The sequence below is a fragment of the Manacus vitellinus genome, unplaced genomic scaffold (genome assembly GCF_001715985.3).
Source record: "Manacus vitellinus isolate BGI_N305 unplaced genomic scaffold, ASM171598v3 scaffold_27_pilon, whole genome shotgun sequence".
Taxonomy (NCBI): Eukaryota; Metazoa; Chordata; class Aves; order Passeriformes; family Pipridae; genus Manacus; species Manacus vitellinus.
The window spans coordinates 883,637-908,322 of NW_021940039.1; the positions used below are offsets into that span (position 1 = coordinate 883,637).

General features: G+C 45.9%; 3 protein-coding genes across 5 annotated transcripts in view; 2 read left to right on the plus strand and 1 right to left on the minus strand.

Moving 5' to 3' along the window:
* Window positions 1-2,462, plus strand: part of PPP6C (protein phosphatase 6 catalytic subunit) — a 5,967-nt gene extending 3,505 nt beyond the window's left edge. The window contains exons 2-5 of the mRNA XM_029960555.1: window positions 7-296; window positions 674-753; window positions 877-1,086; window positions 1,687-2,462. Coding sequence (XP_029816415.1) covers window positions 7-296; window positions 674-753; window positions 877-1,086; window positions 1,687-1,935 — 829 coding nt within the window. The 3' untranslated portion in view covers window positions 1,936-2,462. The remainder of the gene's footprint in view (window positions 1-6; window positions 297-673; window positions 754-876; window positions 1,087-1,686) is intronic.
* ARPC5L (actin related protein 2/3 complex subunit 5 like) lies at window positions 2,127-5,809 on the plus strand. The gene is given in 6 exon segments (XM_029960556.1): window positions 2,127-2,163; window positions 2,468-2,772; window positions 2,775-2,848; window positions 3,033-3,105; window positions 3,391-3,567; window positions 5,253-5,809. Coding segments are annotated over 6 exon segments (729 nt in total). The 3' UTR covers window positions 5,316-5,809.
* A 668-nt stretch (window positions 5,810-6,477) lies between these two features.
* GOLGA1 (golgin A1) lies at window positions 6,478-24,668 on the minus strand. Of its 3 annotated transcripts, XM_018074309.2 has the most exons (23): window positions 24,197-24,667; window positions 22,453-22,543; window positions 21,035-21,109; window positions 20,455-20,552; window positions 19,948-19,980; window positions 19,096-19,224; window positions 18,655-18,824; window positions 18,134-18,245; window positions 17,916-18,011; window positions 17,565-17,690; window positions 16,319-16,414; window positions 15,772-15,867; window positions 15,371-15,523; window positions 15,058-15,153; window positions 14,256-14,345; window positions 13,538-13,640; window positions 12,547-12,704; window positions 11,951-12,112; window positions 11,407-11,466; window positions 10,714-10,884; window positions 9,716-9,802; window positions 8,833-8,925; window positions 6,478-8,747 (listed from the first exon to the last, which is right to left on the minus strand). In XM_018074309.2, the coding sequence occupies exons 1-22, from the start codon at window positions 24,329-24,331 to the stop codon at window positions 8,845-8,847; spliced, it is 2,418 nt and encodes an 805-aa protein (XP_017929798.1). In that variant the 5' UTR covers window positions 24,332-24,667; the 3' UTR covers window positions 6,478-8,747; window positions 8,833-8,844. The 3 variants fall into 3 exon arrangements, with proteins under 3 accessions (XP_017929798.1, XP_017929799.1, XP_008929978.1); XM_018074310.2 differs by having other exon boundaries at window positions 6,478-8,925; window positions 12,586-12,704; window positions 24,197-24,668; XM_008931730.3 differs by having other exon boundaries at window positions 6,478-8,925.
* Between the last annotated feature and the right edge of the window lie 18 nt (window positions 24,669-24,686).

The following is a 24,686-nucleotide window of genomic DNA, read 5'->3' on the forward strand; positions in this document are numbered from 1 at the left end:
TGCCAGGGCCGGGATCACACCCGGCACTGCCGGTGCCCACAGAGCCGGTCCCAGGCACCCAGCACATCCTGGCTCCCTGCAGCGCTCGGGGGGCTGTGTCCCTGTGTGCTCTGCTGTGGGACTGCTGCTCCATGTACGGTGTCTCTGCCCCCAGGGGGACTTTGTAGATCGGGGCTATTACAGCCTGGAGACCTTCACGTACCTGCTGGCTCTCAAGGCCAAGTGGCCCGACCGCATCACGCTGCTGAGGGGCAACCACGAGAGCAGGCAGATCACCCAGGTGTACGGGTTCTATGGTGAGTGCCCCATGCCTGGGGCACCTCTGCCCTGACAGCCCTGTGAGTGCCCAGGGCTCTGCTGGGGGGACGGGGTCAGTGAACTCGGGTGTTCTCATTCGTTCATGTGGCTGTGGCTGTGTTTGGAATGTGTTTAAGGCACATCTCGTTGCTCTGCCTCTGGCATGCGAGGTTGCTGTTCAGTTTTTGGTGCCACATTCAATTTTAGAGACAGAGACTGAGTCAGAGGCAGATCTCAGCCCCTCCTGGTGGGGGGGCTGAGCCCCCCGGCAGCAGGACCCAGTGTGGGGCTCCTGTGACACACTGAGTTCACAAGTTGTGCTCTCAGTGTTTGCTCTGCCTCTCTGATCCATGAAATCCCACACTCTCTCCCACAGACGAGTGCCAAACCAAATACGGGAACGCCAATGCCTGGAGATACTGCACCAAAGTGTTTGACATGCTCACCATCGCAGCTGTAAGTGCAGACACCACCTGGGAACGGGGAGCAGAGAGTCTGGGGGGAGCTGTGGGGCTGGGGCCTGTCCGGGGCTGGGCTGGGCGAGTGCTGAGTGCCTGTACACGGGTGGTTTCCCTGCAGTTGATAGACGAGCAGATCCTGTGTGTGCACGGGGGCCTCTCCCCAGACATCAAGACCCTGGATCAGATCCGGACCATCGAGCGGAACCAGGAGATCCCCCACAAAGGCGCCTTCTGTGACCTGGTGTGGTCGGACCCCGAGGACGTGGACACGTGGGCCATCAGCCCCCGTGGGGCAGGGTGGCTCTTCGGGGCCAAGGTCACCAACGAGGTAACTGTGCTGGGGGAGGTGCCTGCAGAGCCCAGGGGGGTTGGAGTGGACCAAGGCACTGCCAGGCCATGAGCTCCCCTGTCACACCTCTGGCAGCAGGTCCTGCTGATGGGGAAGCTTTGCCTGCACGAGCTGGAAAAAATGAGCCATTTGAACCTAAAAGCACAAATACAACTGTCAGGTGTGCTAACACTGACCTTGCTTTTGAAAAGTGTAATGTGGTGAGACTCACTGGTGTGCCCTGGGCTTTGTGTGGAATGCTTTCCAAAGGATTTAACAGAAAAATACCATTTTTCGTAACAATTCTTGAGTTAATTTTGTTTCTTTGGAGAGCAGTGAGTAGACTCCTCAGGGCTCTGTCACGCTGGCCTTGCCAGGCTCTGCCCTGGCACAGCGTGTTCAGGAAGGATCGAGCCTGGGGACGGCACAGCCCTGGCATTGTGGCTGCTGCCCGGATTGCGTGGTGTTCCTCACAGCCCAGGTTTCCTCACTGCTCAGGTCTCCAAGTGCTGTGCTGTTCTCAGCTGTGCCAGGGCTGGAGCAGCACCCTGCATGGGCAGAGCGGCTCAGGGCACACTGACCTCCCCCCTTCCCTTGCAGTTTGTCCACATCAACAACCTGAAGCTGATCTGCAGAGCACACCAGCTCGTCCACGAAGGCTACAAGTTCATGTTTGATGAGAAGCTGGTCACGGTATGGTCAGCACCCAACTACTGCTACCGCTGTGGGAACATCGCCTCCATCATGGTCTTCAAAGATGTAAATACAAGAGAACCAAAGTTATTCCGTGCAGTTCCAGATTCAGAGCGTGTCATTCCTCCCCGGACAACCACGCCCTACTTCCTCTGAGCCCTCACCTGCCTGCTCTCTCCTCTCCCTGTCCTGCCCCTTTACAATATACTTTTTATTGAGCACTTTGCTGCTGAAATGCTGCCTCTTGCCTTTTTTATTTTTAAATTATCTAAATTTATTGTGTATTATGGTGTCTGTAGCAAGTTTTTTTTCCCCCTCCCCTAGATTAATTTCAGAGTATTTGTAATATGTCCTTGAAATTTGTACTACTGCATGTAGTCCTGGGTTAGATGAACTGATTCCTTTAACCCCGCGCTCCAGGAGCTGCTCGGGCCCGTCTTTTGTTCAGCTTTTTGTTTTGGTAAGTTTTAAGAAATTTCAGCAGCAAAGTCCGTGCCCGGCGTGCGGCGGGGCCGGGGCTGCCCGTGCCGGGGCCTTGTCCGAGTGTTACGTGGATCCCAATAAAGCGGTCGAAGGGCTGTTCCCCGTTCCCGGTCTGTTCCGTTTTCCTCGGGATTCCGGTTAAACCCGCGAACCTGCTGCAGCGACGGGATTTGTACATTAAAGTCATCGTTCGGATTTTTTCCAGGCTCTTTTGTGTCATTAATAAAGCCGCGCGTCGGTGCCGCCCCCGTCCCTGCCCCGCTCCCCGTCAACTGCCCCGCTCCCCGTCCTGCCCCGCTTCCCGCCTGCCCCCCCGCTCCGTCCCTGCCCGCCGGGGCGGAGCGCGGGTTCCCGCTTCCGCCGGGCGCTGCCGATGATGCTGTTCCTGTCCTGTTCCCGTTCCCCGAGCCCGTCCGGGCCCCGGTGCCCGTCCCGGGCGGGGAATTGGCGCGAGCACCCTCTTCCGCCCGCTTCCGCCGCCTCGACATCGACCAGTACGACGAGAACCGCTTTTCGTGGAGGAGCTCCGGGAGGCGGCGGCGGCCGAGCCCGATGACGCACCCGAGGTGGAGCGCTGCTTCAGGCATATCCTTTGGGAAAAACGGTGCGGGGCCGGGGGGTCCCGGGAGCCCCGGGGGGCGGAGGCGGGACCGGCCACGAGCGCCAGTGCGGGCGGAGAGCGCGCCCGGGCCCGGCCCGCCCCCGAGCCACCCCCGTCCGGTGGCCGGCTCGCCCCGGTACCGAGGGTTTGAGTCCTTGACCCCCCGCACAGGGGAGGCGCTCCGAGCCTTCCACACCGCCATCCGCAGCTCCCCCGGCAACACCAGGAACCAGGCGATGAAGGTAACGGGGCCGGGGGGTCGGGAGCTGGGAGGTGACCGTGTCACCCCGGAGGGCTGATCAGCTCCCGCCGTGCTTAATGAGCTGCCGCGGTGACGGGCTGTGTCTTCACACGGGTGACGCCCGGGCGTTCTCCCCTTCCTCCTCCTTTAACCCCAGGACTGCTCAACTGATCACCTACAGAAATAGCCCAGCCTGGAACGTGGCTACCTCTTCTCAGACACGAGTCTTGGAATTGCTCCCAGCTCTTGTGGTTCTCAGATTCCTTTCCTTTCCTTGTCTTCTCAGGAGCAGGCCCAGGGAACGATGCTTAAAGTCCTCACATCTTTTAAAAGCAGTGAAATAGAACAAGCGGTGAATTCCTTAGACAGAAATGGTGTTGACTTGTTAATGAAGTACATTTATAAAGGATTTGAAAAGCCAACAGAAAACAGCAGTGCAATATTACTTCAGTGGCACGAAAAGGTACGTGTTCAGGGCACTCTTGGCTCAGCCACACTCGCAGGTCCCTGGTCAGTGGTTTTGGGAGGGCCCCTGCAAGAGAATCAGGTGCAGGCAGGGCCTCATCCCTGAGGAGCACAGTGTTTCCTTTTATCTTTAGTCTCTGAGCCTGGACTCACAAAGCCTTTTCCTTATTTCAAACCCTGCCCTTGGCCACGGGCACAGGGCAGTGTGTGCTGGAGGAGGCCTCGTGCTGCCTTCGGCTCCCGACGCCTGCAGCGGCTGCAGAGGAGAAGGGAGGGAGTGGGGAAGTGTCTGGATGGATGGAGCAGCTGCCTCTGCAGTGAGTGTTCGGCCCAGGGGGGCCCAGCCTGCCTCAGATCTGATAGTTTTCATTGTCTGAGTCACAGGATTTAGCAAAACCGTTTGGTTTGCCCAGGAGAGGCTTTTGAGGTCTCCAAAAAGATTCCATTGGGGTCCAGAGTGGGCCTCTTCTGTTTCTTTGGAATGTGAGATGGGGAACGCGGGATGTGTTCAGCAGCTGACTGTGGGACCTTCTTCCCTCTCTGTGGTGGGATGGGGCACATTCCAGGTTGAGGCACATCCCAGGAGCAGCTGCTGGGTGCCACTGCCCCTGGGCAGGAATCCAAGTGAACTCTTCCCCACTGCAGGGGTTTTAGCTGCAGCCCAGGCTATCAGTGCTCCTCCCAGGAAAACTGATCCCTGGGAATGCCCTCCCTGGGCAGGGCAGCTGCTGCAAACACGGTGTCATTTCACAAGGTGCAGGGCTTTTTCCCGTGGTGGTAAATGCAGAGCTGGTGTAGTGTAACTCCAGCTATTGGCAGCTGCCACCAGCTTTGCAGAGCCTTGACAAGGGAGGAGGGGATTTCTCAGGACAGCAAAGAACATGTTTCTGCTTGCTTTTTGTTTTTTTTCTTTTTTCCCTGTTGTTTCCACCGGGGTATTTTCAGGTAACTGTGGGTGGGTGCTCCCAGCGTGGGAGGTGACACAACACGCCCTGACAGGAGCAGTGACGGGTCTCAGAGCGTGTGGGCACACGTAAGGCGGCTCATCCTCTGTTGTGAAAGGAGCAAGGCAGGGCTGAGTAGGCTGGGCAGGGTTTACAGCCTTGTGTTCTCGTGTGGTGCTACTAGTAGGACATGTGGCTTGCTCAGAGCGGAGTCAGCTCGGTGGTAGTACCAGTCTGTCCTCTGGAAAAGGGCTGTGGCAGGTCTGGCAGCTCAGAACATTTACGTGCCTGCAGCACCTGCAGGTTCTGCTCTGAAGGGGTGCTTTGCATTCATCCAGTCACCTGTTCCCCTGTCTCATACTGCTCATCCCTGCTCTGGTTCCATACACTGTGATACCCCTGGGCTCTGTTGGAATTGTAGCTGCAAAGTAAACACCCCATTTTCAGCAGTCAGCTTTAATATTTATTTTTTCATAATCACCTCCATCTTCTAGACTTCGGAAGGAAATGTCATTTACACTGAGGGACACAAATTAAACTGAAACGAGCCCTTCCTCCTCCTCTCCTGCTCAGGGACACGGCGGGTGAGACATTCTGCTTCATCAGTGATGTGCAGCACTGGTGTCCTCGAGATCCAAAAGATGGTTAGATTTTGGAGGATGACATTTTCCGTGGCTAAACACTCAGATGTTTGTTCTGTGTGGGTTGCAGTAACTCTAACCTCTCTCCTTTCCCACAGGCACTGGCAGTAGGAGGACTGGGCTCCATAGTAAGAGTTCTTACAGCAAGAAAGACTGTTTAAAGACTGTTAACTTGGACAGAGACGACGGTCAGGTTTGGACTCAGAAGGAGTGAGCTGAAACAACACTGGTCCATCTATAGAGATTACAATCTACTGAAATCCTACAGTAACCTCCTCTTGGAATGCTTTTAACCTTAAAGGTGGGGAAAGAGTAAAGGTATTCCTGCATATTCCGACTATCACATCCAGGAGCCACGACATTCTCCCGCTCCCTTCTTTAACAGGCAGAGAGAAGACACTGTCCTGCCTCCTATTACTGTAAGTGAACAGGTGTTTCAGATGCTGCTTTATCCAGGTGTGGTGATACACGATCCCCTGTCCTGCTTAGTTCTGAGGTAGCTGTGTCCAGGCCAGCCAGATCCTGCAGCTGGTGGTGGGAGAAGGGGGTGTTGGAATGGTGGGTTTGTACATGGGACAGAAGGCCTTGGTTGGACTCTGGGTTGGTTTAATGTAAAGTGAAGTGCCTGCTGCATCAATAAAGTTCTTGGATCACATGAGTTAATTTATTTTTAGCTAAACCATATGTCTGACACTTATTCCAAAGCAGGCCAGCAGTAACCAAGTCCAAGCTAAGTGTCCACCTTTGCATGACTGCTCCTAACTCCAGCTCCTTTACAGAATTTGTTCTCAAATCCAGGATGTAGGGAGTGAGACCACATGTAGCTGTTCCAATCAAGACTTCTGAGATGCAGTGAATAGAACACATCATCACCCTGGGTTAGACTTCTATATTTTTGTCTGTGCTAGAAAGTCAAGAAGATACTCCAGAACTTGTAATTGATGTGTTAGTGTGTCCTTTGCATCAGAGGTCTGGTGCTTTGCCCAGACAGAAGGACACGACTCCTCAAGCCGTGGCTGTGCCCCTGGGCAGGGCTCCTGCCCTTTGGCACCAGGGAGCAGCTGCTGGGGAGGCCGTGCCCCACCCAGTCCTGTTTCCATCAGCTGCTCAAAGTGCAGCAGCAGCTGTTCCTGCTGAGAGGGGATTTTGGAGGCAGCAGCACTCCACCTCCTTGCTGGCACAGCTCCCTGGGAGACAGGCCCTGGTGGCACAGCTGGGACACCCATCCTTACCCTGGAAAGGGTCATGCTTTAAAATTCTATTTTAAATGGCTATAGAATCCCAGGGGAGATAACCAGAACTATAAAGAGAAGGAAGTCAAGATTAGGGTTTTGATCCAAAATGTATTGCACCACAAATTTCATAGTGTCTCATCATATAATCCATATTTACAGCATAGAAGAAAAGAAATCCAATGGCCATAGAAAGGATTATGTATAACCACTGTTCTGAGACAAGGGAAAGTGCATTAGCTTTTTAATACAAGTATACACACCAGTCTTGCTCTGATATCTAATGAAAATTCAACACTTAAGAACTAGTTTATGGTAAGTTGATCCTGTATGAGCTTTGGGATCTGAAATTGAAGTTGTTAGTGAATATATAACCTAGGATTTTGTCACTCTATTCCAGGCTGCCTGTCCTGCATTCCTTATTGTTCAGTAACCTTTCAAGCCAAGATCAACATAAACCCATTAGTCATTCAGCAGGCATCAACCTGAGCCAGGGAGTCCTGACCCCTGGTCCCACAGAAACAGGGCTGGGCAAAGGGACATTTGAAAGAAAAAGACCTCAGAGAATAAAATCTTCTCAAAACAAACAGGGTTACTCCACCCTGCTGTGTCTCAGTAGAAAGACTTGAGATAAATCTACTTTTTGATTGTCTATTTTCACAGTCGAGCAGAGCTGAAACATTCCATGAACTGTTCTATCCTCTGGAAGTGCCATGGATCCAGTTACTAAAGACTGTTGGGACAAGCTTTAGTGTACCAAAAGATCCTGTTGGTTTTCTTAACTTCAGATAAACCTAAGCTGAGGAGTGTCACCTGTACCCAGGTAACAGCTCCTGGGAGTACCTGGTAACAGCTCCAGGGACGTGGCTGCCTGGGAGGCCAGCTGGGCTCTGGATCATCTGGACACAGCACATTCACCTCTCTGCTGACTGACCTGCCCTGAAGGAGGTTTCCCCTCGGGCACAGCACAGGTGTGCACAGAGGCAGGATCAGCTCACCTGCTGTACCTCCAACTCTGCATCTCCACAGCCACTCCACGGTCAGGCAGAGCCCTGTCAGCAAAGTTAAACACCTCAACAGTGACTGCATCTCCACTGGAGAAGGTTGAAGTATCCTGAATATATTTAATAGAAGTATTGTTAGTAACATGAACCTCCTTCTAAGAGAATTCCCAGAATTGCAGCCTGCTCACTGAATTCCATACTCGTGTAGTTTTTTGGAAATAGGTCTCATTTTTAAGAAGTCAGACTTATTGCTGCTTCCCATTTGGATCCAGATTTTGCAATAGTGTTTATGGGCAAAATGTTGCTTCCATAGTGAGGCATGTGCCACCTTGGTCCCCTTTCCCTATGGTTTTACTAGGAAAACAAGCTGCTGGAACCAAGATTTGTTCACTAAGAGTTGAATTTTGCACTCAAAACCCTCGTGAGCAGCATTTCTTTTACCATGTAGTCAGGACACAGTTAACATGTTGATAACAGTTTCTAAGCATCAGTATTTGAAGTACAGAAAACCACAACCAAAGAGGCAGATCCTGGTTATGAAGATTTGTTGCTAGCAGACTTGGAAGAAAAAAAAATAAAGTGTTTAGTACCAATATTCTTCACCCTTTGTCACTAGATTTTTTTTTTTTTAAATAAAAGCTATTTTTCAATGTGGATTTACAATACCTAAACTTTAGCTTTAAAAATTTAAAATAGCTTCCTACCCCTTCTTCCCACTGCTAACAACCCATGGAACAGGCTAATGGATTAGTTTTAAAGGCGACTGAGGATTAGGTACTAGAATTCAGACCATTTTAAATATTATTTTTCTTTAAGAAAAGTAAAATCAGACAACTCTAAAGTTGTGCTCTCAAATTAAATAATCATCATCAACATGCAGCCTTGGGGGCTGCAGGCCAGGATATGTGCACCTTAAATTACACAGTGATATGAAAAAATGCCAACCATTAGTTATGTCAGTATAAGAAGGCAAGGCAGAGTTCTTTTTTGGTTAAAGCTCCTGCTCCTGTCCCGTGAAAGGCTTTGCAAACCATCACACACTCAACACAGTTCTGCCAACACGTTTTTCCTTGCTGGCTTCCCACAGCCACACAAGCAGCTTTTCTGTGCCTGGAGTCACTCCCCTCCAGCACCCTGGAACAGCAGCTGGAATCACCATCCCACAGCACCGTGGTCAGTGAGGCTGTCATTACCCTTTGGAGCCAAGAACACAGGACTGGTGAGCACAAGGAGCTGGCTCCCATCACAGACACCGAGGTCCCTGAATGCAGTCCAGAGGTGTGGCAGTCTGCAGTGAAAATTTCTCCTTGCACAGCATCAGTTTTGTAAACAGAGCCAGAAGTTCTCGTACAAAATACTGCAATGACAGTGATTAAGACACACCTGGAGCAGTGTGTTCAGCGTTCTTTTCACAGAAAGAAGTGCCTGGATGCTGACCCCACCTTCAGGTTCCCTTAAGGCCACAGAGTCCTTGGGCTCGAGATAGACGGCCGGATGCTGCCTTTAGGGGATGGCTTTGACCCAAACCAGGACATCTAGGACACAAAAGCACAACACACACCACACTGGGCTCACACTTCACACATGTGAAACAATACAATACAATACACAGCCATGTCCCCATCATTTGATGGAAAGAACTATTTATAAATCAGAATGCTGCAGACTCTAGACCAAGTCTTCCCACGGGTGAAGATGACTGAAGATTACATTTACATATATTCCTTTAAAATAATTTCATATTAGAACTCTACAATCATTTAAAAGCAGTGCCTTTAGTCAATGCAGTATTAAAGTGTTCCCTGACCAAGATGGTGAAGAAATCTCAGCTGCAGACTGAACATCCCAGCTCCCTGAGTGGGCAGGGATGATGTGGGACATGGAGGGAGCTGAGGCAGCTCTCACTACTGAACATTCCCTAACCACCAACAGCCAGGGACAATGCAGATCTCATGCCATGGAAAGGAGACACAGATCTTGGTGTCTGAGCCCAATGTCAAAAGAACAAACCCAGAATTCGTCTCCCTGATGTTAAAACACTGACTGTGCTCCTGCAAGGAGCTTCCAGCTTCCCTCCACAGACCAAATCCACTGGGCAAAACTCTGCTGGAACTCCTCTGAGCATCAGAAAGCTGCTATTTCCCTTACTGAAATGACAATTTCTGACACAGGTATGTGATCAGCTAACATTTTAATAATAAATCACATTTATTATTGTAGCTAACATTTGGAAAAGACACTTTTTCTGATCTCCCAGCATCTAGGAATTTTCATTTCATCTGTTGGGAGTCCCATTAGAGACTACACATGGCACAGAACTCTTACCTTGTACTCCAAAGTTTCTTTGAGCATGTTTTCTTCCTCTTGTGAAAAATTCAGTAACACAGACACAGCTTTAATGAGATGGAATGCCTGAAAGAAACCACAGGGGTGTGTTGCTTATGATGCTCTCAGGCTCTGCACTCTGGACTGTGGTGCAGCACAGATTTCTGTAGGTCTGTCACAGATTTCAGCAGACCAGCAGCCTCCCATTATCCCCAGTTCCAATGGACTGGGATGGCCTGTATCTTACTTCTTCTGTCTGTGTTTCCTGGCTTTCTGTTCTTTAACAATTGTTTGCATGTTTTGGAGAAAGAAGACAAATGGGGAGCCTAGTTAGTCAGAACAGAGAAGCAGCCTGGCTCCTGTGGCTCCTGGCTTTTTAAGCTTTGAAAAGTTGATCAAACCAGAATGTAGGCAGGAGAGAATCCTATCATTTCAAATACACACTGAGGTACATTCACTCCATATTGGTAATACTCTAAATGGGGCACACAGAGCAGTGAGTAGCAGTCAAGCACTCGGGATATCATGAAGCTGTAGGATTATTTTCTGACCTTACCCACTGACTTGCAATTAACTGTTGTTGGCTCTTTTGACACACTGTAAAACAGGAGGGAGCTCCAAATGCACAAGGAATTACTTCTTACAGACCAACAGCAAGTGGTATATGTCCTTTTTTCTTGGGTTTTTTTTTCCTTCTTCAATGTACAGCCATTTTAATTACATAATCCATATGCTTTTCAGAGCAATGCAGAAGGAATCTCTTGTAGATGCAGATCTTTAACATCCAGGCGTAACTACCTCTTAAAAATTTACATTTCCCTTTCAGGTGGTTGATAATAATCTGTACTTCCAAACACATTGCTGTTAGCCATTTCATTTCATTGGCCCTCATTGTACACTTTTTAAGTGTAAAATTATGGAATTGGCATAAAGTGTCCTTAGCAGCAATTTCTAGAGAAAGACAGGCATAGAAAGAGAAGGTAAGTGACACCCCTTACCTCAGACTCCCGGCAGGACATGAATTTTAGTACAACATGTTTAAGGTATTCAAAGTTTATCTCCCTCGAGTCGTTCAAATCCGAGTTGTTGGTGACAGTCACAGAAGCATTAGGCACTTCAGAATTTGCTTTCTCACGTAGCTCAGGTACCTCACTGTCAGGCCTGATTTTCTACAAACAAAAAAAGAAAACCAGAAAAAGAGAAATATACTGTAGACTGTCCATTTGGCACTGAGAGAGCATCTGGGTTCAGGATATCTAACAGAGGGTTGTATTCAGAGCTGGGTACAACCTGGGCATCAACAGCTTCTCATCCTTCATGGGGTCACAGCAGAGAAGTGTCTCCAGCTCTCCCTGCACTCCAGGGCAGGAGCTGTTTGCTGTGTTATGTGTACATCACCCAAACCCCCACAGAACTGGCTCCGTGCTAGAAACTATCCCCTGGTAATTTTCTCCTGTCACTGACATGCTCTGAGCCTTTCAAACCTGGGCTTTCTTCAAAACAATTTTCAAGCTCAGAACAAAAATAACAATTTTAAAACCTCTGTTTTTTTCAAATAGATTTTTTTTTCTTGGGAGAGGAAAACCTGCACGAGGAATTAAAGGGGAGTTAGCAGTCAAGCTTTTGCAACGACACTACAAGGACCTGTCAGCAAGTGCCAGCTGATGAGACTGAAAAAACACAACCCTTACCAGCTCTTTCTGAAGGGTTTTCTTGAGTTCTGTCATTCTTTGCTGCAGCTGCTTTATCATCTGTAAGCACAGCAAAGGACAGTTTAACACAGTATTCATTGTCAGGACCCCCAGATATCTGGAAAAACCCACAACAAATGAGTAATGAATGAAACAATCATTAGCCAATGCTGGCAGCTCTGAAGAAGCAACCTGAATGCCTTGCCAGTGGCACACAGCAGCAGGCACGTGACACAACACTTGGGCTTTCACGGGACAGCACTGCAGAATGAACTGAATTCACACAAAAGCTGCAGGAAAGCTGTAGGTAGTATAATTTGGTGCATCTTTCCTTCAAGGTAAGGATTCATACAGCTCTCACCACAGTTTTTATCCATGGTTGGTAGATCCTTGTACAAATAGAGGAAAAACATTTACTCATAGCACACTGGATTCAAATTGGACATGCCTGTCTTTTTAACACTGCAGCATGGACAGCACCAATTACTGGGCTTCCTAATTAAAAGGGGAAAGACTACCAGCTGTTTCTGCTGTTTCAGTTCACCTTGTTTTTCTCAGCAACTTGCTGTTCCAGCTCTCTGTTATCCTTCTGAAGTTGAATGACATCTGCAGCTGCCACCTCTCCATTCTGTTCCACCACACAATTTTCTGGAGAAGGGAAATGCTCATTGTTCAAGGCCCTCGTTGACTCCTCCAGTTCTAAAACCTGTAAAAATAAACAGTTCATAATCAGCCCACGAACACTGCCTAGGGAGAAAGCCAGACTTCTTTTTGGTTGCTGTTTTTGAGGGGTGGTGGTGGATGCTTTTTAAACCAGAAAGCATTAGTGGCAATCTAGTTGGCTACAACTTATTACTTCTGTGTCTCTGTCTCATTGGTCTCATAATGGTTTTCTCAAGATATTTTAGGAGTCAAATAAAGTAAGGAGTTGTCTTTCATAAGTCAGCCACAGATCTGACAGGACAGCCTTCTTTAGGAAGATAGGGAACAACAAACAACGATGTTCTACACTGCTGGGGTTGCAGGTCCTGAGCAAACAGCTCCCAGAATGTGTTACCAGGCAGGACAGAACTGGGGGGCTCTTGAACACCTGCCTGTTTCCCTGGAAGTCTGACAGAATGGATTTGCAACTGCACTCACATCTTTCTCATGTTCTCTGGCCAACAGGCACTCCTGTACCTGCAACTTCAGCTCCTCAATTTCCTTTCTTGCCATTTCCTCTTTCTCCACTGCTTGGTTCTGACTGGTTTCTATGTCAGACTGCAACTGGTTCACCTGCAGCAAGGCAGCTTCGTGATCTGAGAACAGAGAGACCTGCTTAGCATCAGTGTTCCACATCCAATGGGAGTTTCTAATCCATTTTCTTAAACAAAGCAAATTACAGAGAAAATAAACCCTGACCTTCTTCCTTGCTCTGTCATGAAGACAGAAAAACAGGGGAATTTAAGCCACACACGTTTTTGCAAAGGAGCAGCCAAACTTTATACATATACATTTGTACATATACATGACTTTAATATATAATAACATAATTATCAATTAAAAGACCCCCATCAACAGTCTGTGTGACTTGTGCTGTGACTGCACAGGATCACTTGGGGCTGAGCTGTGGGGACACATGGCCACAGACACACAGCTCCCCAGGGGAATGGGGCAACAAGAGGCCACAGTTCTATTCCCTTTCCAAATATTGGCAACATACAAAACCAGTGGGATTAGGAACTGAATGAGATGACTGCACTAAATTTTTAGTATGACTGTGGAGTATCAGTTTGCAGCTGCTCTTTATCAAGCAAGCACAATTTTTAAACTGGTGCATAGAAGCATAAGTTTTTAATCTATAGCCTTCATTTCATGTTTTGTGCAAAACAAAAATTAACAAAAAGTATAGAAGATTTGTGATTTTATGGTGTGTAAACATAAGAATTTAATTTCAAAAAGTGGTTTTGTTTTTAAGGACACAGAAGAGAGACTGTCCAATTTTTATCAAAGGATAAACCATTTTGAAAGTTCTAACAGATTAAATATGGAAGAGAAATCCAGAAATATTACAATCTACCAGGCAAGGCCAGCACTAGAGACTGTCCTTAGACAGAGCTGTCTGGGATACAGGAGACTTGTTTGGTCTAACCTTGACTGAGTTGGTTTAGTTCTTCCTTCTGTTTCAGCAGCAGATCACATTTTTCATCAATCAGTTGGTCCTTCTCCTTTATTAGAGCATTCAGATGTGAAACCTTCAAAGTGGACAAAGAAACAAAGTCATTAAAGATCTAAAACAGGAGGAGGACACTGAAAGATTTCAACATACCTCAGAGGCTCAGCAGGCACCACCTCCACAATGCTGACCTCAGCAAAAAGCAGTGAAGTTAATACTGGAAGAGTTAAACCACACTTAGCTTCTGATGAACCCTGTGCCACCATCACAGACTGTCACAGGCAGCAGGTGGCAGCTGCAAAAGCCACCGAGCAAAACTGGAGATGGCCTTACACCCCTTCTACCCCTGCAAGCCCAGACCTACATCTGTACCAGAAGAATAAAGAAACCAAAAGATGGGACTAACTTCAGTCAAACTTGCTCAGTTGGCAGTTCCTACCTTAAGCAAACACAAGCTCACGTTATCCACCATTTTTTATGCAGGAAGAGCAAAACAAGACTACTTAGAATTGACATTTGGTTACTGGATACAAGCTCTTCCCTAAGAGGAAGTGTACAATTTTACACCTGCTGTGCTCCAGAGGGACCCAGATGTGATACAGGCACTGAAGGGAACAAACCAGAATGAATAGGTTTCTTTCTGTGAAAGGTGGGGAGCTCCCAAATACATTTCAGACCGTCAGTATTGACCAACCTCCTGCTGTAATTCCTCTCTCTGTTTCCGTGTTTCTTCCAAGGCTTTGGCAATTTCCACACTGACAGTCTCTCTACTGCTCAACTCATTCTGCAAACCAGAAGTAACAAAGGTTATGTGAGACAACTAAAAATCAAGTCAAGTCTTTCATCTTTAAACCCCAGTTGATTAGGACTCGATTTATGAGGGTTCTGACACAATTTCCAAATGAGAGTTAGTTTTGTTTTACTGACTGCTGCTATCTGCACATGCAAGAGCAATACAGAACCGATGTAAGAGCCAAACAAACCCAATGCTGAAAAGGTCTTTCAGCTTGAAGTCTCTATTACAAAGAAGCAGCTCCTTGCTACAACTGATCTTTATTCCGATTGAGCGTCCAAGAGTAGCTACAGAAAACTTTCAACAATCTAAAATTACAGTCAAAATTGGGTAAGATGTAAATACCAGACCAATTTAAGTGTTTAACTTTTTGCTTTGAACACTATGAGTGGAATTTGATGTTGAACCATTCTGTATTCATCACTGCTAACAGGATTTCCCAGCTCTTCACGCCTGACAATACGGGATTGTATTATTTCTGCCTGATTTAGGCAGACCCAAGCATTCTGGTTCAGAAAAGGGTCAGCCCTTTGTAATGCTTCTCAAACATGTTTCTATGGAGTACCAAAGATGATTTGCAGCCCCAAGTACCTGTAACCTGAATGTAATGGGCCTCCAAGCACCGAATGTAACACTGTGCTGCTCCCTGTTCCCCAGCCTCCGCTCGGTACGAGCCAATGTCACTGCCCAGTTCAGCCCTCACCTTTAGCCTGTCCAGTTCAGACTCTTGATGTTTTAAAGAACTCTCATACTCTTCTCTGCTTCTGCTAAGACTTCCATTTTCTTTTTCCAACTGGCTCTGTAAAATAAAGATTGCTTAAATACTCAGTACAATTGTTCTAATGCTTTGTTCAAACAATTAAACACATCAAATGTTTAGTTCCCCAAAGTATGAGATCTATTATAATGCCAGGTGTGCTGGATAAGAACATTCAGATGACAAGAAAGTTCTACAAGCAGTGTTGAAATAATTTTGTGAAGACTCCCATGGCCCCCTGGATAGTTTCTGCACTTACAATCCTGTGCTGAGTCGCTGTTTTATCCAACTCCCAAGCTTTTTCAAGAGCAGCAATCTGAGACTCCAGCCCAGTAACTTTCTGATCATACTGATGTTTCTCACTTGAAATCTGTTGCTGCAGTTGACTTCTTTCATGCTTTAGATCAGTTTGCTTATGAGAAATAAAGAACACTGCATTAATAAAATGTTATTTTGACGCTCTGACAAGATCAGACACCATTCCATGAGACTCCAACTGAGGAATATTATTCCTTTGGCAGCAGTGTCATGTACTCACTGACAGGAGTTCAGGAGACAAAGGTAAGAAAACATTTGAGCAACAAAACAAACGGAAGTGAAAGTCTCTGGGGATGCTGAAGATTATCTGCTCCTGGTCAGTGAAACGTGCAGGATACTCACCAGCTTCTGGATCTTCAGATCCTGCTCAGCAGCTGCTTCTTTGCTCTTTTTCAATGCTTCTGTTGCAATCTGTAGTTTTTGTTCCAGTTCTTTATTCTAAAATAACACCATACATTAAATTCCTTATCCATTGGCATCTATATTATTATAAAAAAATGTGCATAATATAGGATGACCCAGGAGGGGAAGGTAAACATTGAACCCACGAAACCACAGAGATCAGAGAGGCTGCCTACTTGACACATGCTGGTTTTAAAAACTCATCATCACAGCACTACCCCCAGCACTGCTTGCACTTCAGCTATTTGTTTCTTAGGACAGGGAGGATCTGCACAAAATCTCTACTGCCACCACCTTTAGGCCCCTCTCCAGCACTGAAGGTGGGGATGTGACCAGAGACACTGAGCAATGACACTTTCCTTTCAAGACTAGATGTGACATGCAGGCTCACGTCGGCTGAGAGCACCAGCACAGCGAGGGGAGGAGGGACAGGGCACAAAGAGGATGAAAACAGCTGGAATTTGTAGTGAAATTAGAACCTCCTCACCTGTGTTTCCAATCGGTGCAGAGCCTGGGTGTGATGTGTTCTGTCTGTCACTACCTGCTGCCTGGTCTCAGCCAGTCTCTGCTCAAGAGCAGCTTTCTGAAGATTACATTGACGTGAAGAACAGGAGGAAGAATGGACAAAGAGATTAGGTTTGAGGATTTTTTTAAATTAAAATTTTTCTTTTTGTTTCATTAATAAGGTCAAACTAGAATGGAGCAGGAATTTTGATGTGCAATACAGCTTTGCTCTTGGGAACCAGCAAGTTTGTTTGATGCTATGGCATAGGGCCTCCATAGATCCTGTTGCCCTGAGGATAACATCATTTATATTAAGAATGGGAAATTCCCTGGCATCCTGCCACAATTCAGATGTAAACCTTAACCAACAGCTTGGTCATCATTTTGTAATCCAGGCCAAGATTAAGGGATTAAAAAAAAATCTTTTATGAAGCTTAATTTCTCCTGCATCACAGCAAATACACAAACAAAACTACAAAAAACATTTCCTCATTGTGGCAGTTCCTTTCAAAAATGTTTTAGTACCTCTACATGGACTTTAAACTGGCCCTAGTTTACTAAGCCAAGTTCTTTTATCACAGCAACACCAAGGTGATGTGACTGTAGGCCTGACCAAGGAAGAGCAAACATTCCCTTGCCTCCCCAAGACCCAGCTGGGGAAACATTGCTCCAGGCCAGTTCTGAGCAGGAACATCACTGCCTGAGAAAGACATGGAGAAGCAATGAGAGAAAGGGCACTAACCACAGCCAAGTTTCTGGTTTCAGCTGTTTCTTAGCACTTCTGAGGCTCAGGTTTTCAATATACAAGTTTCTGTTTGCACACCTACATGCAAACAGTTCCCTTCCCTGTCCCACTGCCTTACCAAACTACAAGGAAAAGCGTTCACTGTTCTTGCCAGGATTAACCAAAAAAACTCCCAAATTGTCCCATCTCCTGTGGGGATGTTAAAAAGCTGCTCTTTTCCCTCTAAGCAGCCAGATGCATTGCCCAAACAGACCATGCAGAAAGGCCAACACAGACATCTGTGCAGGATCTACACAAACAGGCTCAGTGTAGCCTCCCACATGTTCTGCCCAGCACTGACAAAGTGCCAAAACACACTGAAGGGACAAATGTGCCTGCATGACATCATCAGCTATTCTTTCCATGGGTGAGAAGTAATGTATGTCCTTAAAAAATAAATGTCACTAAGATTGCACTTCTAAGCAGTCTATAACTGTATAATTACCTCTTTGAGCAGCTCCTGCACATGTTCATCTCCTGAGAGATTCCTTTCTAGTTTTTTTTCCAGGGAAGACACTTTTTCCTGCAGTTGTTCAGTAAATTTATTTCTCTCAGCAAATTCAAAAGTCATCTGTGAGAACGAGAAGTCACAGAACCTTTTCTGTCATGAAGCTTTCAGCTAATCCATTGTGCTTTGACTTTCAGAAGTGCCATTAGAAAGGAAAGTCCTATTTGAAAAGACCATATAACCCTAAAATATCTTCTAGATGGCAAATTTCCAGCTACACAAAGGGGTACATTACCCAAGTGTGCACCTTTACACAAGCAATACCAGATGCATCTGAAAGCACTTCACCTTTTGCTTGTGCTGCTCATATTCCACCTTCAGAGATTCATGCTCTGCCTGTAACACTTCCAGTCTCTTCTCACAACCAGAACCAGCAACTCGAGCCTAAAAATTGTGAGAAATTACTTATTTTGAAACTTAAATTTCCAACACCACATAACTGATATCTAATCTAACTTCTGCAGAATGGAGCTCTTTGAATCAAATCTCACTTAGCTCAAACTTACATTTTGCAAGTCTACAGAAAGCTGCTGAATGACAGTTTGTAGCTCCTGTTCTCTTAACTCCAGAGCAGTGATCTTATTTTCTGCATTTGTCTCAGCAGTCATTAGTTCATCTCTTCACAGAAAAAGAATAAAAAAAAGTGACACACTGTTTCAGAAAAATAATCTTTAGCAGATAATTCTGCTGCTTATGAAAATGGACTAAGCAACAATAAAATTTTGTCCTAAAACCAGCCACCATCAACCACTACTTGATTATACATTATCCAAAAAAAGTGACAATTAAGCATTCAATCTATATGAAAAAAGGAATCATAAGAAATTTACAAAACCCTAAACAAGTATTCCTATCATTGGCTTGGCACTTACATCCCCATGGGCACAGCAAAGGCAATGATTCAGTCAACTCACTACATATAGAAACTCTTCCAAAAAGACAGAACTGGGCACAAAGTAAAAATACAGGGGAAACGCAGCCACTGCTCCTCTGACAGAGCAGCTCCCCTGACAGAGCAGCTCCCTACCTCTGTGCCTCCAGCTCCAAGGACTGCTGCTGCAGCTCCTGCAGATCCTTCCTCAGGCTCGAGGCCTCGCTCCTGGCCTCCTGCAGCTCTGCCCTGGCGTGGGTCAGCTCCCGAGCACACGCCTCGAGCTCCTGCTCTGCTCTGCCCAAAGACTCTTCCTTCTTCAAAAGCTGAATATTACAAGGTTATCTTTGGCAATACAGGTAATGCTGACCAGTAATACTGACAAACCTTTTCACTGAAACTTGCCTTTTTTACTAAGTTATGAGTTGAATTAAATAATAAACTCTGTAATATCATATTCAGTACCCACTGTCAGAATTTTGACACTGACCAAGGCAGTACAAGCATAAAGGCTAAAAAAGTGCATGCAGAACTACCACTAATTTGGTATTCTAGTAAAAATGTTAGGAAAGAAAACAAAGTTTGAAATATTTTTACCATGTGCTTAACTTTGGCAATTTCCTGCTGCTGAAAGCCCTCCAGTTCATCGATCTCATCTCGTTTTTGGAAAAGGTTCAAACTCTGCTCCCTCACTTCTTGTAACTGTATTTGGAGCATTTTTTTTTCCTGATAAATGAACAAAAACAAAAGGAATCCAAGAATATCTGTGTTCTCATGTCAAGTCAACAGGAGTTTAGTTAAACTCTCTGGGAAAGGAATCTTGTCTTGCAGCCTTAAGGCTCTGATGGTGCTACATGTAGAACTGGAAATCCCTCCACATTCATGGCACAGTGCAAACCACCAAACTTCAGAACATACAAAGACAAATCTGAATTCATTACAACGCCAACATTGATCACTGACACTGAGCTCTCAAAAATGGACAAAAATAGTAGCATGTTTAATGTCTTCATAATCAGACTAAGCTAAACATTTGGAACAACTACAAGACCGAAATCTTGTATTAAAAAAATCCCTACCAAACAATTTCAGTTATTTTATGAAACAGATGACCCACTGGAAGACCTCAGACAAAGTCTCTACCTCCTTCTGCATCCCAGCTGCCTCCTCTGTAACAAAGGAAACTACCGTTCCACCTTACAGAAGGACAACTTTCCCATCACAACATTCTCTACTTCCCCACTGAAAAGTAATTTCAGAAACACCTCCTGAAGCATTGGGGCTGGTAACAAAAGCAAATGATTGGCTTCTTCCACTGAACAAAGATCAAATAATAAAAAGGGCCGAACAGAGTTGAGTTCCAATAGAGATGGGAGCGTGCAGGCTGGTGTTTACAAATACACACACAGAGACACACTAAACCCCCCCAAAAACTCAGAGGTTAATTACCTTTTCAACTTGACCCAGTTTTTCCATCCACTCCTGAACAAGAAAGAAAGAAGAAAAAAGAAATCGAATTCAATTTGTAGACTTTCAAAGACATTTAATTACGGTTTAAAAAAAATGTGTATTGTTCACAGATACTAAGCTGTGGTAACGATTAAACAAAACCAGCAAAACAACAGTAAGAGCCAGTGCTTTGTAGCTGAAGGCTGAGGAATCATTTTTGCTACCTGAATAGGTAAGCTTTAAGCAAGTAAAATAAAAGTGACAACAGGTCTATTGCAACTAATCTTATCAAAGCACAAGCTTAACCTTTCATTAGGAATTTTTGTGGGCTCTTGTTAAAACCAGTCAGAACAGTCAGAGCAGCTCTGGCATGGAACTCAGTGCTCCCTCCTTCCTTCAGTGCTGGCACACTCACACACACAATGCTGAACAATTATTTTAATTAATGGCAACACCTGCTTAAAACATCAGGGTCATGAGAGCCAAAAGTCATGCTCAAGCTGTTACCTTGTCCTTTTGTTCCAAGGCCAAAGCCATTCCTTCAGCCATCTTGGCTCGACTGGCCTGGTGAGCTTCATTCTGCTCCTGAAACTTCCTCATGGAGGCTATCAACAGAGAAACACCAGCTATATTAAAAACTCATCTTTTAAAACTGCTTCTCAGTTTTCTGTAAGTTATAAATAACTTTAAAGAGCTTGTTCTGCAAGTAATTAGCCCCATCTTGACTCCAGCACTAACGCTGTGCCACTCATTACTTCACGCTGCTTGCACGCTGGCCAGAAGCCAAAGCTAACAGGAGACAGGAATACTGCTTCTTGCTGGATTAAAACAAAGCTGTGGCTTTCTAAAAGGTCTCTCCTGAACGTTAGCCCCAAATTTGGCAAAAGGAGTATAATAACAACTTTGTTCACTGACTCCTTTTTGCACTGTAAATAAGGTAAAACCCCATGTTCTAATTCTACAGAGTACAGAGGTGCACAGTCTGAAAGGAAATGATTAACACACCTGTGCACCAAACCCCTTTCCTTCCAACCACAGCAATTTTCAACTTTAAAAGAACTAAACAAAAAGGAAAAGAAGTACGTACAATCCTGATGCTTTTCTAATGCATTTTCAAGCTTCTCTTTTATCTTCTGCAAGTTTCGGATCTGATCAGCATAATCTTGGGTGAGGAAGGAGAAGCACGGACCAGGAATGGACAGACATTGGGAAAGGACATTTTGGGAGGGAGGGGGAAAGAAAGAAAAAAGGATGAGTGGTAAAACGACAATGATTTTCTCAATCAGAAAATCATTCCTGCTGAGGAAAACTTGGGTGACCACAACAATGAACACAAGCAAACAGTTCTGTACTGTCCACAGGGTTGGCACAGACAGGAGGGCCAGTCCTGGGGGTGTCAGTCACACAGACAAGGGCAGAACCAGAGAATGAACAACTGCCCCCAGTTTTTACTTCATTCCAGAACAGTGATCTATTTACTGCTGTTCAGGAAAAGTCTCTGGCATTGGAGGGAGCAAGGAAGGGGCAATTCATGGACATTGCACCCCTGTGCTCATTGTTCCAGTCCCACAGCACCTCGAGGCTGAGCCCTGACTGCACTGCCCTCGCTGCCCTCACACTCACCCAGCACAACTGACATGGGAGGCAGGGAATAAACACCTAAATAAAGTACACACACACCCTGGAGAAGCTTCTGTGCAATGGAAAGGAGGATTCACTCACTGCTTGGGCTGCTTGCACAAAACTCTTGACATCAGAGCCTTCCTCTCTCTTGCTAAGCCTCAACCACTTTTAAGTTTACCTTGTGCAAGCAGGTGAGCACTTTGGCCTTTCAAATTCAGCATGAAATCATTTCTGAATCCTATATTTTCTTGAACTGGAGCCTGGTAAGTGTCCAGAACAAATTAAAATAATCCTGAGCTGATTGTAACCTTTCCCTATTTTCCCAGGCCTTCCATGAGCTTTGGGAAGCAGCAGTGTAACACAGTTCAGCATGGTCTCTGGTCCCCTCCCTACAACAGGGATGCAGTGTTAGTGCAAGTCCTCACTACAGCTTTGCAGAACAAGGAATTAGAAAGAAAAAAGCCTCAAGACTGTTTTATGTTAAATCCTTTGCTTTTTCTTCATTTTCAAGCACACTTCTTTAAGGATGGCACTGTGTTACTGTCAGCATCAAAAAGCTCACACTCTGAGAAACAAACCATTGCATACACCATTGCATACATGAAAAATAAAATGGGGACAGACACTATTTGAAACATGGGGCAGAAAGCTATCCCAGCTGTTCCAAGGAATCACATAAATGTGTTGTGAAATCAGCAGAGCCAGTCATCCTCATACAAAATCACTAATACTGGATGCTCCCTAGATGTCAATCAACAGGGTTGCCACAAATCAATTTTCAAAGAACACTAAACCCACGTATTTTTAATAAATTAAACCACTTAAACTCGAAGGAAAATATTTTCTGCAGTAACAAGGTTTTGTATGTATCAGGACACATACCAGACAGCTTCACCTCCAGTTTTCTTATTTGTTCATTTCTTCTGAACAACTGGGATGAAAGATCCTCTCTGGAGCTGCTTCCATCAGAAGCCTTGGGAGAAAAGCAACAGTCATGTAAGTTATTCAGAAAAAGCAATCATGCCACACACTAACTCTGGGATAACAACCACTCTCCCACCTAGGAATGACACTTGTTTTTCACATAAGGGGAAAGTTGTACTAGCACAGCAGAACGTGTAAAAAATGCCAAAGGAGAAAAACAGCGAGGGCTTAAAGAGTGGGCTGTGCCAGGCTGGCTGCTCCTGGAGCACAGAGCTTGGGGAGGGAGCTGGGCTGAGAACTGTGTGTTCAAACTGGCACTGAGGAGACGGTGCAATGGAAACCAGGCTCTGCAGCACAGGCACCAGGAAGGGTCGAGGGAGACTCCTGAAAATCAAGGTAATGAGAAAAGAAGCAGCAATGGTTTTCAGGTGGGATAAGCTCACTGCAGCCCTGATGCAGCAGCCTGTCCACAAAAACCCCGCTGCAAAACCAACTGATGATTCCTGGGGCGTCTTTTGCTCCATAAAAATCAACATTAAGAGCAGTTAAATGAATATTGATAAAACAACTAATTCTTGGAGTTTTTCTGAAAACCACTCAAGACTTCAGCCACTGCCATTATTTGTTTTCTGTTTCTAAAGTCACAGGGTGGCGGAGGGAATTTCTACATGACAATGTGTTAAGTGCTAAAAAAACACTCAGCAAAACAGAAGACTAATGCATTTCCATTATAGAATGTATTTAACCATTAGAAGCTCCCACTTTCTGCTTGACAGAACTGGAATTTCAGCTGAGCTTCAGAAAAACTGAGTTGGAGCTCAACTGTGTAAATAACTTCTTGACTTTGCAGACAGCAAACAGAGTCCTGCTGCTGGCTCTGCAGTGGGTCCTGCTGGCTCCAGCACTGGGGTGACACTGCCTTAATCCAGGCTTTCAAAAATGTGACAGCCAGCCATCCAGGGCAGAGGTGCCAGAGCATTCCAGGGTTTCATTTAACCCATACGCTCCTGGAACTTCATCACTTGTTTAAACAACGCTTTATAACGAAAGAGAGGAACTACAATAGTTTTGAGTGCAACGAAACCACACACAAGGTTTTTGGCAGAGACACACACAGTGTCTCAGGTAGGAACAGTCCCAGGAAGCCAAGAAGTAAACCTGAATCCATGGCAAGATGAAAGCTGGCCAGATCTAGCTTGTTTTGCTACTGAAAGAGAAGCTGTGGCTGCCCCATCCCTGGAAGTGTCCAAGGCCAGGTTGGACAGGGCTTGGAGCAACCTGGGGTAGTGGAAGGTGTCCCTGCCCATGGTAGAGAGTGGAACTGGATGGTCTTTAAGGTCCCTTCCAATCCAAACCCTTCTGGGATTCTATGTTTCAGTAATTAATTTTACAAATAGGTATCTTACGCATAACTACAGCTTCATTCAATATTTTGTGTCTGTTTATCAATGTTCTGTATTGAAACAACTTTATAACTCACGTTTACATAGGAATAGAAGCCTCACGACAACTACTATGGTTCACATACAAACATTTTCTCTTCAGTGTTTAAGTTCATCCGAGCTAATGACTTATGCATTAAGAGGTGCACTTACAAAGACACCACAGTAAGTCTCACACACTACAGCTAAAACGGTTGTCTGCAGGGCCGTATTAGAAACGCTGGCAGAGAAATCCGATTTCAAAGCAAGGTGTAACTCACAAAGTCGTCTCCCGAGTCTGCTCCCACCGACGTGATGGACTCCTTGCTGACAGACCTGGGGATCCGGGCAGTCCCTCCCGGCCTGGGGGCAACCGCTGCCTCCTCCGCGATCTTCTTCTTCAGTTTGGCAAACATTTTACTGCTTACAGTGCTGAAATATCCAGGTCCCTTGGAAACCCACGACCTCCACCCTTTAATACACTGGCACTCTGTTTAAAGCTTCCAGATGCTGAGATTTAATTCTGCGCCTCATCCACTGGTTTACTGCGTTTCTAGTTCCATTAAAGCCCTCACGGCCTGACAGTACCTGCAAATCAAGCAGAAATGGGTTCCACACTAAAAATCCCACCCGCACGAGTCATTTAAAGGAAACTGAACGCCCTTTAACATCGCATCTGTTACAATACGTTAAAAAATCGGGTCACGCGGCGCAGAACCCGTTAAAGCCCCAAACCAACGGCCCCGAACGGTGACAGCGCCGGGGGGAGCG

What these genes read in the sequence shown, in the direction of transcription:
- GOLGA1 (XM_018074309.2), bottom strand. Translation starts at nt 24,331, where the DNA reads ATGTTTGCCAAACTGAAGAAGAAGATCGCGGAGGAGGCAGCGGTTGCC. An exon ending in TGCACCGATTGGAAACACAG is followed by an intron (nt 15,868 to 16,318) that starts GTGAGGAGGTTC and finishes GTGTTATTTTAG; the next exon opens with AATAAAGAACTGGAACAAAA. An exon ending in GAGAGGAATTACAGCAGGAG is followed by an intron (nt 13,641 to 14,255) that starts GTTGGTCAATAC and finishes TCCACTTTGAAG; the next exon opens with GTTTCACATCTGAATGCTCT.